Source organism: Pecten maximus, chromosome 2, assembly GCF_902652985.1.
Source record: "Pecten maximus chromosome 2, xPecMax1.1, whole genome shotgun sequence".
NCBI classification, from domain to species: Eukaryota; Metazoa; Mollusca; class Bivalvia; order Pectinida; family Pectinidae; genus Pecten; species Pecten maximus.
The window spans coordinates 2,186,436-2,203,072 of record NC_047016.1 but is presented as its reverse complement, the minus strand read 5'-3'; the positions used below and the strand labels follow the sequence as shown (position 1 = coordinate 2,203,072).

Sequence of the window (16,637 nt, the reverse complement as noted above, 5' to 3'; positions counted from 1 at the left end):
GTGCCAGTGTCTGTCTGTCTGTGGCAGTGTCTATGTCTGTCTGTCTCAGTGTCTATGTCTGTCTGTGCCAGTGTCTATGTCTGTCTGTCTCAGTGTCTATGTCTGTCTGTCTCGGTGTCTATGTCTGTCTGTGCCAGTGTCTATGTCTGTCTGTGCCAGTGTCTATGTCTGTCTGTCTCAGTGTCTATGTCTGTCTGTCTCGGTGTCTATGTCTGTCTGTCTCAGTGTCTATGTCTGTCTGTCTCGGTGTCTATGTCTGTCTGTGCCAGTGTCTGTCTGTCTGTGCCAATGTCTATATCTGTCTGTGCCAATGTCTATGTCTGTCTGTGCCAGTCTGTCTGTGCCAGTGTCTGTCTGTCTGTGCCAATGTCTATATCTGTCTGTGCCAATGTCTATGTCTGTCTGTGCCAATGTCTATGTCTGTCTGTGCCAGTGTCTATGTCTGTCTGCCCCAGTGTCTATGTCTGTCTGTGCCAATGTCTATGTCTGTCTGTGCCAATGTCTATGTCTGTCTGTGCCAGTGTCTGTGTATGTCTGTGCCAGTGTCTGTGTCTGTCTGTGCCAATGTCTATGTCTGTCTGTGCCAGTGTCTGTCTGTCTGTGCCAGTGTCTATGTCTGTCTGTGCCAATGTCTGTCTGTCTGTGCCAATGTCTATGTCTGTCTGTGCCAATGTCTATGTCTGTCTGTCCCTGTGTATGTCTGTGCCAGTGTCTATGTCTGTCTGTCTGCCCCAATGTCTATGTCTGTCTGTGCCAATGTCTATGTCTGTCTGTGCCAGTGTCTATGTATGTCTGTGCCAGTGTCTGTGTCTGTCTGTCCCTGTGTCTGTCTGTGCCAGTGTCTATGTCTGTCTGTCTGCCCCAGTGTCTATGTCTGTCTGTCTCAGTGTCTGTGCCAGTGTCTATGTATGTATGTGCCAGTGTCTGTGTCTGTCTGTCCCTGTGTCTGTCTGTGCCAGTGTCTATGTCTGTCTGTCCCGGTATCTATGTCTGTCTGTCCCAGTGTCTGTCTGTCTGACCCAGTGTCTATGTATATCTGTCCCAGTGTCTGTCTGTCCAAGTGTCTATGTCTGTCTGTGCCAGTGTTTATGTATGTATGCCTGTGCCAGTGTCTATGTCTGTCTGTGTCAGTGTCTGTCTGTCTGTGCCAGTGTCTATGTCTGTCTGTTTCAGTGTCTATGTCTGTCTGTCCCTGTGTCTGTCTGTGCCAGTGTCTATGTCTCTCTGTCCCAGTGTCTATGTCTGTCTGTCCCTGTGTCTGTCTGTGCCGGTGTCTATGTCTGTCTGTGCCAGTGTCTTTGTCTGTCTGTGCCAGTGTCTATGTCTGTCTGTGCCAGTGTCCATGTCTGCCTGTCTGTGCCAGTGTCTATGTCTGTGCCATTGTCTATGTCTGCCTTTGTCTGTCTGTCCCAGTTTCTGTCTGTCTGTCCCAGTGTCTGTCTGTCTGTCTGTCCCAGTGTCAATGTCTATCTGTCCCAGTGTTTATGTAAGTATGTCTGTGCCATTGTCTATGTCTGTATGTGCCAGTGTCTATGTCTGTCTGTCCCAGTCTGTCTGTGCCAGTGTCTATGTCTGTCTGCCCAAATGTCTATGTCTGTCTGTCCCAGTGTCTTTGTCTGTCTGTCCCAGTATATGTCTGTCTGTCCCAGTGTCTGTCTGTCCCAGTGTCAATGTATATCTGTCCCAGTGTGTGTCTGTCCAAGTGTCTATGTCTCTCTGTCCCAGTGTCTGTCCCAGTGTCTATGTCTGTCTGTCCCTGTGTCTGTCTGTGCCAGTGTCTATGTCTGTCTGTGCCAGTGTCTTTGTCTGTCTGTCTGTGCCAGTGTCTGTCTGTCTGTGCCAGTGTCCATGTCTGTCTGTCTGTCTGTGCCAGTGTCTATGTCTGTCTGTCTGTGCCATTGTCTATGTCTGCCTTTGTCTGTCTGTCCCAGTGTCTGTCTGTCTGTCTGTCCCAGTGTCAATGTCTATCTGTCCCAGTGTTTATGTATGTATGTCTGTGCCAGTGTCTATGTTTGTCTGTGCCAGTGTCTATGTCTGTCTGCCCAGTCTGTCTGTGCCAGTGTCTATGTATGTCTGCCCCAATGTCTATGTCTGTCTGTCTCAGTGTCTATGTCAGTCTGTCCCAGTGTCTGTGTCTGTCTGTCTTTGTCTGTCTGTCCCAGTATCTGTCTGTCCCAGTGTCAATGTCTATCTGTCCCAGTGTCTGTGTCTGTCTGTCCAAGTGTCTATGTCTCTCTGTCCCAGTGTTTATGTATGTATGTCTGTGCCAGTGTCTATGTCTGTCTGTCCCAGTGTCAATGTCTATCTGTCCCAGTGTCTGTGTCTGTCTGTCCAAGTGTCTATGTCTCTCTGTCCCAGTGTCTGTGTCTGTCTGTGCCAGTGTCTGTCTGTCTGTGCCAGTGTCTATGTCTGTCTGTCTGTGCCAGTGTCTGTCTGTCTGTGCCAGTGTCTTATCTGTCTGTGCCAGTGTCTATGTCTGTCTGTCCCAGTGTCTATGTCTGTCTGTCCTAGTATCTGTCTGACCCAGTATATAGATATGGTCTAGTCTAAAGTAAACCATTATATAGATATGATTTAGTCTAAAGTTAACCATTATTAGCTCACCTGCCCGAAGGGCAAGTGAGCTGATGCCGTGGCGCGGCGTCCGTCGTCCGTCCGTCGTCCGTCCGTCGTCCGTCCGTCCGGCCGTCCGGCCGTCCGTCCGGCGTCAACTTTTCCATTCAAGCAACTTCTTCTCAATAACCAAAAGGCCCAGAGACCTAATATTGGGCCTGTAGCATGCTGGGGTGAAGGGCTACCAAGTTTGTTCAAATGAATAACGTTGACCTTCATTCAAGGTCACAGGGGTCAAAAAGGCTAAAATCTTTAAACAACTTCTTCTCAATAACCAAGAGTCCCAGGGAGTTGATATTAGGTCTGTAGCATGCTGGGGTGAAGGGCTACCAAGTTTGTTCAAATGAATGACCTTGACTTTCATTCAAGGTCACAGGGGTCAAATATGCTAAAAAAAATTAAACGACTTCTTCTAAATAGCCAAAAGACCCAGGGACTTGATATTGGGTCTGTAGCATGCTGGGGTGAAGGGCTACCAAGTTTGTTCAAATGAATGACCTTGACCTTCATTCAAGGTCACAGGAGTCAAAAAGGCTAAAATCTTTAAACGACTTCTTCTCAATAACCAACAGATCCAGAGACCTAATATTTGGCCTGCAGCATGCTAGTGTGAAGGGCTCCCAAGTTTGTTCAAATGAATGACCTTGACCTTCATTCAAGGTCACAGGAGGCAAAAAGGCTAAAATCTTTGAACGACTTCTTCTCAATAACCAAGAGGCCCAGGGAGTTGATATTTGGCCTGTAGCATGCTGGGGTGAAGGGCTACCAAGTTTGTTCAAATGAATGACCTTGACCTTCATTCAAGGTCACAGGAGTCAAAAAGGCTAAAATCTTTAAACAACTTCTTCTCAATAACCAACAGATCCAGAGACCTAATATTTGGCCTGCAGCATGCTAGGGTGAAGGGCTCCCAAGTTTGTTCAAATGAATGGCCTTGACCTTCATTCAAGGTCACAGGAGTCAAAAAGGCTAAAATCTTTAAATGACTTCTTCTCAATAACCAAGAGGCCCAGGGAGTTGATATTGGGTCTGTAGCATGCTGGGGTAAAGGGCTACCAAGTTTGTTGAAATGAATGACCTTGACCTTCATTCAAGGTCACAGGAGTCAAAAAGGCTAAAATCTTTAAACAACTTCTTCTCAATAACCAAGAGTCCCAGAGACCTAATATTTGGCCTGTAGCATGCTGGGGTGAAGGGCTCCCAAGTTTGTTCAAATGAATGACCTTGATCTTCATTCAAGGTCACAGGAGTCAAAAAGGCTGAAATCTTTAAACGACTTCTTCTCAATAACCAAGAGTCCCAGGGAGTTGATATTGGGTCTGTAGCATGCTGCGGTAAAGGGCTACCAAGTTTGTTCAAATGATTGACCTTGATCTTTATTCAAGGTCACAGGAGTCAAAAAGGCTAAAATCTTTAAACGACTTCTTTTCAATAACCAACAGTCCCAGGGAGTTGATATTGGGTCTGTAGCATGCTGGGGTGAAGGTCTACCTAGTTTGTTCAAATGAATGACCTTGACCTTCATTCAATGTCACAGGGACCAAACAGGCTAAAATCTTTAAACGACTTCTTCTCAATAACCAAGAGTCCCAGGGAGTTAATATTGGGTTTGTAGCATGCTGCGGTAAAGGGCTACCAAATTTGTTGAAATGAATGACCTTGACCTTCATTCAAGGTCACAGGAGTCAAAAAGGCTAAAATCTTTAAACGACTTCTTCTCAATAACCAAGAGTCCCAGGGAGTTGATATTAAGTCTGTAGCATGCTGGGGGAAAGGGCTACCAAGTTTGTTGAAATGAATGACCTTGACCTTCATTCAAGGTCACAGGAGTCAAAAAGGCTAAAATCTTGAAGCATGCTTTCAAATAACTGCAGGATCCATATATGAAAAGATCACTGCATTGCAGGTGAGCGATTTTGGCCCATTGGGCCCTTGTATAAATATGGTCTAGTCTAAAGTTAACCATTATATACGTCTGGTCTAGTCTAAAGTTAACCATTATATAAATATGATCTTGTTTGAAGTTAACCATTATATAGATATGGTCTAGTCTAAAGTTAACCATTATATAGATATGGTCTAGTCTAAAGTTAACCATTATATAAATATGGTCTAGTCTAAAGTTAACCATTATATAGATATGGTCTAGTCTAAAGTTAACCATTATATAAATATGGTCTAGTCTAAAGTTAACCATTATATAGATATGGTCTAGTCTAAAGTTAACCATTATATAGATATGGTCTAGTCTAAAGTTAACCATTATGTATACGTCTGGTCTAGTCTAAAGTTAACCATTATATAGATATGGTCTAGTCTAAAGTTAACCATTATATAGATATGGTCTAGTCTAAAGTTAACCATTATATAGATATGGTCTAGTCTAAAGTTAACCATTATATAGATATGGTCTAGTCTAAAGTTAACCATTATATAGATATGGTCTAGTCTAAAGTTAACCATTATATAAATATGGTCTAGTCTAAAGTTAACCATTATATTCGTCTGGTCTAGTCTAAAGTTATCCATTATATAGATATGGTCTAGTCTAAAGTTAACCATTATATAAATATGGTCTAGTCTAAAGTTAACCATTATTAGCTCACCTGCCCGAAGGGCAAGTGAGCTTATGCCCTGGCGCGGCGTCCGTCGTCCGTCCGTCGTCCGTCCGGCCGGCGTCAACTTTTCCATTCAAGCAACTTCTTCTCAATAACCAAAAGGCCCAGAGACCTAATATTGGGCCTGTAGCATGCTGGGGTGAAGGGCTACCAAGTTTGTTCAAATGAATAACGTTGACCTCCATTCTAGGTCACAGGGGTCAAAAAGGCTAAAATCTTTAAACGACTTCTTCTCAATAACCAAGAGTTCCAGGGAGTTGATATTAGGTCTGTAGCATGCTGGGGTGAAGGGCTACCAAGTTTGTTCAAATGAATGACCCTGACTTTCATTCAAGGTCACAGGGGTCAAATATGCTAAAAAAAAATTAAACGACTTCTTCTAAATAGCCAAAAGACCCAGGGACTTGATATTGGGTCTGTAGCATGCTGGGGTAAAGGGCTACCAAGTTTGTTCAAATGAATGACCTTGACCTTCATTCAAGGTCACAGGAGTCAAAAAGGCTAAAATATTTAAACAACTTCTTCTCAATAACCAACAGATCCAGAGACCTAATATTTGGCCTGCAGCATGCTAGGATGAAGGGCTCCCAAGTTTGTTCAAATGAATGACCTTGACCTTCATTCAAGGTCACAGGAGTCAAAAAGGCTAAAATCTTTAAACAACTTCTTCTCAATAACCAAGAGTCCCAGAGACCTAATATTTGGCCTGTAGCATGCTGGGGTGAAGGGCTCCCAAGTTTGTTCAAATGAATGACCTTGATCTTCATTCAAGGTCACAGGAGTCAAAAAGGCTGAAATCTTTAAACGACTTCTTCTCAATAACCAAGAGTCCCAGGGAGTTGATATTGGGTCTGTAGCATGCTGCGGTAAAGGGCTACCAAGTTTGTTCAAATGATTGACCTTGATCTTTATTCAAGGTCACAGGAGTCAAAAAGGCTAAAATCTTTAAACGACTTCTTTTCAATAACCAACAGTCCCAGGGAGTTGATATTGGGTCTGTAGCATGCTGGGGTGAAGGTCTACCTAGTTTGTTCAAATGAATGACCTTGACCTTCATTCAATGTCACAGGGACCAAACAGGCTAAAATCTTTAAACGACTTCTTCTCAATAACCAAGAGTCCCAGGGAGTTAATATTGGGTTTGTAGCATGCTGCGGTAAAGGGCTACCAAATTTGTTGAAATGAATGACCTTGACCTTCATTCAAGGTCACAGGAGTCAAAAAGGCTAAAATCTTTAAACGACTTCTTCTCAATAACCAAGAGTCCCAGGGAGTTGATATTAAGTCTGTAGCATGCTGGGGGAAAGGGCTACCAAGTTTGTTGAAATGAATGACCTTGACCTTCATTCAAGGTCACAGGAGTCAAAAAGGCTAAAATCTTGAAGCATGCTTTCAAATAACTGCAGGATCCATATATGAAAAGATCACTGCATTGCAGGTGAGCGATTTTGGCCCATTGGGCCCTTGTATAAATATGGTCTAGTCTAAAGTTAACCATTATATACGTCTGGTCTAGTCTAAAGTTAACCATTATATAAATATGATCTTGTTTGAAGTTAACCATTATATAGATATGGTCTAGTCTAAAGTTAACCATTATATAGATATGGTCTAGTCTAAAGTTAACCATTATATAAATATGGTCTAGTCTAAAGTTAACCATTATATAAATATGGTCTAGTCTAAAGTTAACCATTATATAAATATGGTCTAGTCTAAAGTTAACCATTATATAAATATGGTCTAGTCTAAAGTTAACCATTATATAGATATGGTCTAGTCTAAAGTTAACCATTATATACGTCTGGTCTAGTCTAAAGTTAACCATTATATAGATATGGTCTAGTCTAAAGTTAACCATTATATAGATATGGTCTAGTCTAAAGTTAACCATTATATAGATATGGTCTAGTCTAAAGTTAACCATTATATAGATATGGTCTAGTCTAAAGTTAACCATTATATAGATATGGTCTAGTCTAAAGTTAACCATTATATAGATATGGTCTAGTCTAAAGTTAACCATTATATTCGTCTGGTCTAGTCTAAAGTTAACCATTATATAGATATGGTCTAGTCTAAAGTTAACCATTATATAAATATGGTCTAGTCTAAAGTTAACCATTATTAGCTCACCTGCCCGAAGGGCAAGTGAGCTTATGCCCTGGCGCGGCGTCCGTCGTCCGTCCGTCGTCCGTCCGGCCGGCGTCAACTTTTCCATTCAAGCAACTTCTTCTCAATAACCAAAAGGCCCAGAGACCTAATATTGGGCCTGTAGCATGCTGGGGTGAAGGGCTACCAAGTTTGTTCAAATGAATAACGTTGACCTCCATTCTAGGTCACAGGGGTCAAAAAGGCTAAAATCTTTAAACGACTTCTTCTCAATAACCAAGAGTCCCAGGGAGTTGATATTAGGTCTGTAGCATGCTGGGGTGAAGGGCTACCAAGTTTGTTCAAATGAATGACCCTGACTTTCATTCAAGGTCACAGGGGTCAAATATGCTAAAAAAAAATTAAACGACTTCTTCTAAATAGCCAAAAGACCCAGGGACTTGATATTGGGTCTGTAGCATGCTGGGGTGAAGGGCTACCAAGTTTGTTCAAATGAATGACCTTGACCTTCATTCAAGGTCACAGGAGTCAAAAAGGCTAAAATATTTAAACAACTTCTTCTCAATAACCAACAGATCCAGAGACCTAATATTTGGCCTGCAGCATGCTAGGATGAAGGGCTCCCAAGTTTGTTCAAATGAATGACCTTGACCTTCATTCAAGGTCACAGGAGTCAAAAAGGCTAAAATCTTTAAACGACTTCTTCTCAATATCCAAGAGGCCCAGGGAGTTGATATTGGGTCTGTAGCATGCTGGGGTAAAGGGCTCCCAAGTTTGTTCAAATGAATGACCTTGATCTTCATTCAAGGTCACAGGAGTCAAAAAGGCTAAAATCTTTAAACGACTTCTTCTCAATATCCAAGAGTCCCAGGGAGTTGATATTGGGTCTGTAGCATGCTGGCGTAAAGGGCTACCAAGTTTGTTCAAATGAATGACCTTGACCTTCATTCAAGGTCACAGGAGTCAAAAAGGCTAAAATCTTTAAACGACTTCTTCTCAATAACCAACAGATCCAGAGACCTAATATTTGGCCTGCAGCATGCTAGTGTGAAGGGCTCCCAAGTTTGTTCAAATGAATGACCTTGACCTTCATTCAAGGTCACAGGAGGCAAAAAGGCTAAAATCTTTGAACGACTTCTTCTCAATAACCAAGAGGCCCAGGGAGTTGATATTTGGCCTGTAGCATGCTGGGGTGAAGGGCTACCAAGTTTGTTCAAATGAATGACCTTGACCTTCATTCAAGGTCACAGGAGTCAAAAAGGCTAAAATCTTTAAACAACTTCTTCTCAATAACCAACAGATCCAGAGACCTAATATTTGGCCTGCAGCATGCTAGGGTCAAGGGCTCCCAAGTTTGTTCAAATGAATGGCCTTGACCTTCATTCAAGGTCACAGGAGTCAAAAAGGCTAAAATCTTTAAATGACTTCTTCTCAATAACCAAGAGGCCCAGGGAGTTGATATTGGGTCTGTAGCATGCTGGGGTAAAGGGCTACCAAGTTTGTTGAAATGAATGACCTTGACCTTCATTCAAGGTCACAGGAGTCAAAAAGGCTAAAATCTTTAAACAACTTCTTCTCAATAACCAAGAGTCCCAGAGACCTAATATTTGGCCTGTAGCATGCTGGGGTGAAGGGCTCCCAAGTTTGTTCAAATGAATGACCTTGATCTTCATTCAAGGTCACAGGAGTCAAAAAGGCTGAAATCTTTAAACGACTTCTTCTCAATAACCAAGAGTCCCAGGGAGTTGATATTGGGTCTGTAGCATGCTGCGGTAAAGGGCTACCAAGTTTGTTCAAATGATTGACCTTGATCTTTATTCAAGGTCACAGGAGTCAAAAAGGCTAAAATCTTTAAACGACTTCTTTTCAATAACCAACAGTCCCAGGGAGTTGATATTAAGTCTGTAGCATGCTGGGGGAAAGGGCTACCAAGTTTGTTGAAATGAATGACCTTGACCTTCATTCAAGGTCACAGGAGTCAAAAAGGCTAAAATCTTGAAGCATGCTTTCAAATAACTGCAGGATCCATATATGAAAAGATCACTGCATTGCAGGTGAGCGATTTTAGCCCATTGGGCCCTTGTATAAATATGGTCTAGTCTAAAGTTAACCATTATATACGTCTGGTCTAGTCTAAAGTTAACCATTATATAAATATGATCTTGTTTGAAGTTAACCATTATATAGATATGGTCTAGTCTAAAGTTAACCATTATATAGATATGGTCTAGTCTAAAGTTAACCATTATATAAATATGGTCTAGTCTAAAGTTAACCATTATATAAATATGGTCTAGTCTAAAGTTAACCATTATATAAATATGGTCTAGTCTAAAGTTAACCATTATATAAATATGGTCTAGTCTAAAGTTAACCATTATATAGATATGGTCTAGTCTACAGTTAACCATTATGTATACGTCTGGTCTAGTCTAAAGTTAACCATTATATAGATATGGTCTAGTCTAAAGTTAACCATTATATAGATATGGTCTAGTCTAAAGTTAACCATTATATAGATATGGTCTAGTCTAAAGTTAACCATTATATAGATATGGTCTAGTCTAAAGTTAACCATTATATAGATATGGTCTAGTCTAAAGTTAACCATTATATAAATATGGTCTAGTCTAAAGTTAACCATTATATTCGTCTGGTCTAGTCTAAAGTTATCCATTATATAGATATGGTCTAGTCTAAAGTTAACCATTATATAAATATGGTCTAGTCTAAAGTTAACCATTATTAGCTCACCTGCCCGAAGGGCAAGTGAGCTTATGCCCTGGCGCGGCGTCCGTCGTCCGTCCGTCGTCCGTCCGGCCGGCGTCAACTTTTCCATTCAAGCAACTTCTTCTCAATAACCAAAAGGCCCAGAGACCTAATATTGGGCCTGTAGCATGCTGGGGTGAAGGGCTACCAAGTTTGTTCAAATGAATAACGTTGACCTCCATTCTAGGTCACAGGGGTCAAAAAGGCTAAAATCTTTAAACGACTTCTTCTCAATAACCAAGAGTCCCAGGGAGTTGATATTAGGTCTGTAGCATGCTGGGGTGAAGGGCTACCAAGTTTGTTCAAATGAATGACCCTGACTTTCATTCAAGGTCACAGGGGTCAAATATGCTAAAAAAAAATTAAACGACTTCTTCTAAATAGCCAAAAGACCCAGGGACTTGATATTGGGTCTGTAGCATGCTGGGGTGAAGGGCTCCCAAGTTTGTTCAAATGAATGACCTTGACCTTCATTCAAGGTCACAGGAGTCAAAAAGGCTAAAATCTTTAAACAACTTCTTCTCAATAACCAACAGATCCAGAGACCTAATATTTGGCCTGCAGCATGCTAGGATGAAGGGCTCCCAAGTTTGTTCAAATGAATGACCTTGACCTTCATTCAAGGTCACAGGAGTCAAAAAGGCTAAAATCTTTAAACGACTTCTTCTCAATATCCAAGAGGCCCAGGGAGTTGATATTGGGTCTGTAGCATGCTGGGGTAAAGGGCTCCCAAGTTTGTTCAAATGAATGACCTTGATCTTCATTCAAGGTCACAGGAGTCAAAAAGGCTAAAATCTTTAAACGACTTCTTCTCAATATCCAAGAGTCCCAGGGAGTTGATATTGGGTCTGTAGCATGCTGGGGTAAAGGGCTACCAAGTTTGTTCAAATGAATGACCTTGACCTTCATTCAAGGTCACAGGAGTCAAAAAGGCTAAAATCTTTAAACAACTTCTTCTCAATAACTAAGAGTCCCAGAGACCTAATATTTGGCCTGTAGCATGCTGGGGTGAAGGGCTCCCAAGTTTGTTCAAATGAATGACCTTGATCTTCATTCAAGGTCACAGGAGTCAAAAAGGCTAAAATCTTTAAACTACTTCTTCTCAATAACTGAGAGTCCCAGAGACCTAATATTTGGCCTGTAGCATGCTGGGGTGAAGGGCTCCCAAGTTTGTTCAAATGAATGACCTTGATCTCCATTCAAGGTCACAGGAGTCAAAAAGGCTAAAATCTTTAAACGACTTCTTCTCAATAACCAAGAGGCCCAGGGAGTTGATATTGGGTCTGTAGCATGCTGGGGTAAAGGGCTACCAAGTTTGTTCAAATGAATGACCTTGACCTTCATTCAAGGTCACAGGAGTCAAAAAGGCTAAAATCTTTAAACTACTTCTTCTCAATAACTGAGAGTCCCAGAGACCTAATATTTGGCCTGTAGCATGCTGGGGTGAAGGGCTCCCAAGTTTGTTCAAATGAATGACCTTGATCTTCATTCAAGGTCACAGGAGTCAAAAAGGCTAAAATCTTTAAACGACTTCTTCTCAATAACCAAGAGGCCCAGGGAGTTGATATTGGGTCTGTAGCATGCTGGGGTAAAGGGCTACCAAGTTTGTTCAAATGAATGACCTTGACCTTCATTCAAGGTCACAGGAGTCAAAAAGGCTAAAATCTTCAAACGACTTCTTCTCAATAACCAAGAGGCCCAGGGAGTTGATATTGGGTCTGTAGCATGCTGCGGTAAAGGGCTACCAAGTTTATTCAAATGAATGACCTTGATCTTTATTCAAGGTCACAGGAGTCAAAAAGGCTAAAATCTTTAAACGACTTCTTCTCAATAACCAAGAGTCCCAGGGAGTTGATATTGGGTCTGTAGCATGCTGCGGTAAATGGCTACCAAGTTTGTTCAATTGAATGACCTTGACCTTCATTCAAGGTCACAGCGGTCAAAAAGGCTAAAAAATTTAAACGACTTCTTCTCAATTACCAACAGTCCCAGAGACCTAATATTTGGCCTGTAGCATGCTGGGGTGAAGGGCTCTCAAGTTTGTTCAAATGAATGACCTTGATCTTCATTCAAGGTCACAGGAGTCAAAAAGGCTAAAATCTTTAAACGACTTCTTCTCAATAACCAAGAGACCCAGGGAGTTGATATTGGGTCTGTAGCATGCTTGCGTAAAGTGCTACCAAGTTTGTTCAAATGAATGACCTTGACCTTCATTCAAGGTCACATGAGTCAAAAAGGCTAAAATCTTGAAACGACTTCTTCTCAATAACCAAGAGTCCCATGGAGTTAATATTGGGTCTGTAGCATGCTGGGGTAAAGGGCTACCAAGTTTGTTCAAATGAATGACCCTGACTCACATTCAAGGTCACGTCGATCAAGTATGCTTAAATCTTTAAATGACTTTTAGTGAAAAGCCAAAGTGCAGAGAGACATTATTATATTGGTCCTGTAGCATGCTTTCAAATAACTGCAGGATCCATATATGAAAAGATCACTGCATTGCAGGTGAGCGATTTGGGCCCATTGGGCCCTTGTATAAATATGGTCTAGTCTAAAGTTAACCGTTATATAGATATGGTCTAGTCTAAAGTTAACCATTATATAGATATGGTCTAGTCTAAAGTTAACTATTATATAGATATGGTCTAGTCTAAAGTTAACCATTATATAGATATGGTCTAGTCTACAGTTAACTATTATATAGATATGGTCTAGTCTAAAGTTAACTATTATATAGAGATGGTTTAGTCTAAAGTTAACCATTATATAAATATGGTCTTGTCTAAAGTTAACCATTATATAAATATGGTCTAGTCTAAAGTTAACCATTATATACGTCTGGTCTAGTCTAAAGTTAACCATTATATAGATATGGTCTAGTCTAAATTTAACTATTATATAGATATGGTTTAGTCTAATGTTAACTATTATATAGATATGGTCTAGTCTAAAGTTAATCATTATTTTTATGGAATATACACTGTAGGCCTATATTTTTTCACCTTTGATATTGATATAATGTTGATCCATAATAAAAAAAATCAATCATCATAATTTAGATCAACATTTCCCAATGAAAAGTAAATAATGATTTTCATGTCGTTATTTCAGTTCCGCAATCCGGTTCCGTTTTGTAAATTGACTTCGACAACCGCATTTTCGTATTTTATAAACATAACAAGCAGACGGATGTGAATTGTTTGCTCAGAAGAAACTTCAGGATGTAGCTTTCTCTGTTTGATAAGTTTGACAACCAAATTTGCCGGTGTTATTTGGTTTATTAACTTTTATATGTGATTTGGATAATTCCGCTATTGCGTGCATCAAATTATATTGACACATTGCGTAACTTGTTGTTTAATTGAACCTCAAAATACACGTGGTCACGCGCATCCAAATTGAAAGTAGGAAGTGGCGGGAAGTAATGTCGAATACGTGTTGTTTTTTGGTAGCTTTTAATTGTTTTTAAGATATACAATACAGCTCCATAATGGCAGATAAAGCACAGAAGAAGGAAGAAACGAAGAAGCAACTAAGAGCTTTGCTTCTGTCGGCTCCAGCTGCATTAACTGCACAAGAGTTAAAACGAGACTACCATGATTTTATGGGCGATCCTATCCCCTTTAGGGAACTAGGGTATACCACTCTAGAGGATTTGCTTAAAGACATGCCAGACGCTCTAAGGGTGTCATGGAAAAATGGTGTCATGTGCCTTGAACCAGTAGCCCAAGAGGCCTCTGTTCATATACAAAAATTAGTGTCAAAACAGAAAGTTAGTAATAAGAATAAATGGGCAACTCTACGGACATGGAGGACCCTCCACCCGCTCTAGACGACCACCACAACCCAGGTCCTACAGGTCCTACAACAGTTATAGACGGCCACAAAGTCATGCACCACAACGGTATCTTCCACCTAGCATCTCTGCATACATACGGAAACAAATTACAGAACTTCTAAAATCTTATCCAAATGGATTACCATTAACACATTTTGACACTGCATTTTCACGCCGGTTTGGTGTTCCCCTTAGCCCATCAGGTCTTGGTTTTGACTCTATGAAGGACCTTTTAGCCTCTCTGCCTGATATTGCCAAATTAAAAGAATTCCAAGGTGGAGAGTGGCGTGTGGCTCCAGCATATGTTGAATCAAATACTATTCAGAGAAAATCCCATGAAGAAATTCCTCGGTACAAACCCCCACAATCTTCTGACAGAAAGTCAGAGTCAAACAATGGATTTCGCAGACAACCAGAACATTCTAGAAATTTTAATACTGGAAGTGAACCATTTGGAAAACGTATACGTAATCAAGCTTCAAACTTTGAGAAAGCAAGAAAATTAGATCAATCGCAAATAAATTTCCAACCAGCAGGGAATGGAGGATGATGGAGAATGTATTTATCAGGAAGATCTTCAGTGTGAAGTGCCTCAAGATTTCATTGCTGTAACCGGCAAAGAAAATCATGATAAAAGAGGTCCAATTTCCCCTGTTAGCAATAGTGTCTCCCCACCATTGGCACCTCCACACGCACCACGGGGAAGAGGTAATATTTTTGTTTGATACATAGGACTTACAGGGGCAGTAATTGCATTAGCAGAAAAATACTATTATTTTTCCTACCATTAGTATACTAGGCTTTTTCTGGGGGGCTTTTTGGGGTCGTTAATGGGCCCCATATTCCCAATTGAAATGATTTCATATTTAAGCAAAATTTGCAGTTTACTCCTGAATAATTTTTTCCAATTTACCAATTTTCTTCCCAAAATGAGACATAAAGGCCCTTTCCCAAACCAGTGAGAAAAAGCCCTGTATAGTAACTGCCATTGGAGCTACTGGTCATACCTACCTCTGGAAGTTTTATTAGCTGTATATATTTTAGACAACCATTTGGTTAATCCTTGAAATTCCATTTTATGATTGTAACTTGCAATTGTTGTATATATCCCAAACTTAACACAGTACGACATTCAAGGCAGAGTCCAACTTGGAATTCAGGGTTTGTATAAGGTTGCAACAGAATTCTTCTGGTTTAGGTAATGTCCAAATACTGGTCAATATAACCAAATGTTCACAGAAATTTCATTACCATATTATGTTTAGGGAACTGCTGTTATAAAATTTCACTCTCTATGTTTCATGAATGTCTTGGCTTTATTCCTAACCAGGAAGGAGGCGAACAGGAGACCGAAGTGAAGACACAAGATCTGTGGGCCGTGACAGTGTATCCAGTGGTGGGTCCATGGAGGTTGCGTCCCCGGTGGGATCCGGAAAGTTTGATGTCAGCATTGTTAGTGAAGTGGTACAGAACAACATCAGACAGGTGAAAATTATAATTTTCAATTTATTTATCAAATCTGAGAGAATGTTTGGAAAAAAAAGATACAAGACATTGATTGTTGTATCTCATGAACTCTTTATTACTTATTGGAGGTCTTACTGCTGATACAGCATCCATTCAATTAAAATTCTTATTTTTTACTGTTAACAGATCCTCGAGGAGAATAGGGCAGGAATTTGGGCCATACAGCTGCCAGCTGTTTACACGGTATTAAACTATTTATAAGTTAACAAGATGCATGTCCTCAGGAAATGGTGTAAATTGTAGAGTAACAACATTGTCAAATTTGTAGGAATGCTTGTAGGGCTCGATAATTAAAAAAGGGGAGGACTTACAAAAACTTGATGTAAAAAAGATCAGGTCCAAAGACTTGATATATGAATTAAAGTTTTACAGGACTAATAGTTGGATGACTTGTAATATTGACTCCTTTATCACGAAGAAGTTGTTCTTAATTGATTTAAGCCAAATTGGCCTACACTGTCAAGACCATAGAGTTAGCAAAAAGTCATATGTTTTAAAACTTCAAAAGTACATGTAATGTAAAAAATCTTTGTGGTCTGGTAAGATTTCTGTTTTATTGGACAAGAAATTCCTTTGCATATACAATGTATTATCAGGTTTCTGTTAGGATTGGCTGATACGACCCCATATAATTAATGTGATTTTCTGACTTTATGCAATAATTAAGATGCTTAATTTGTTCTCATTTTGATTTCAATCTTCAGAGGAATTCACGGTTATATTACTACTGTCACAAATCCACCATAATTTATTTTAATGTTGTAATTTTACATTCTGAAAATGTCACTTTCAATGGTCAAGTTGAGAAACTGCCAGGCACATAATAATATTAATGTTGATTGTGTTGTTGGAAAGTGATTTGAAAAAAGCAATTTGTTTTGAGTAATGTAACTTCCATTGTTCAGAAACGGTACGGGAAGGAACTGTCGTTTCGTGACTATGGTTACTGGAGTCTAGTGGAGATGCTGGACTCGCTGCCAGATCTCATACGATTGGAGCGGCCCACTGATAATGGTGACTGGCTCTGCTTTGATGCCAGACTGCCTGTGCAAACAAAACCAGTGGTACAGAAACAGAAGGTTCCTCCAAAACGAGGTAAGTGTTCATTGATAACTTAATGACTTATTATTGTCACTATGAAAGGAAATGTGTAACCAACT

General features: G+C 40.3%; 1 protein-coding gene across 1 annotated transcript in view; it reads left to right on the top strand.

Moving 5' to 3' along the window:
• The first annotated feature begins 14,446 nt into the window (after nucleotides 1–14,446).
• Nucleotides 14,447–16,637, top strand: part of LOC117344681 — a 66,671-nt gene continuing 64,480 nt past the window's right edge. Inside the window, exons 1-4 of the mRNA XM_033907512.1 lie at nucleotides 14,447–14,658; nucleotides 15,281–15,435; nucleotides 15,604–15,660; nucleotides 16,383–16,572. Of these exons, the coding sequence (XP_033763403.1) occupies nucleotides 14,490–14,658; nucleotides 15,281–15,435; nucleotides 15,604–15,660; nucleotides 16,383–16,572 (571 nt within the window). The 5' untranslated portion in view covers nucleotides 14,447–14,489. The remainder of the gene's footprint in view (nucleotides 14,659–15,280; nucleotides 15,436–15,603; nucleotides 15,661–16,382; nucleotides 16,573–16,637) is intronic.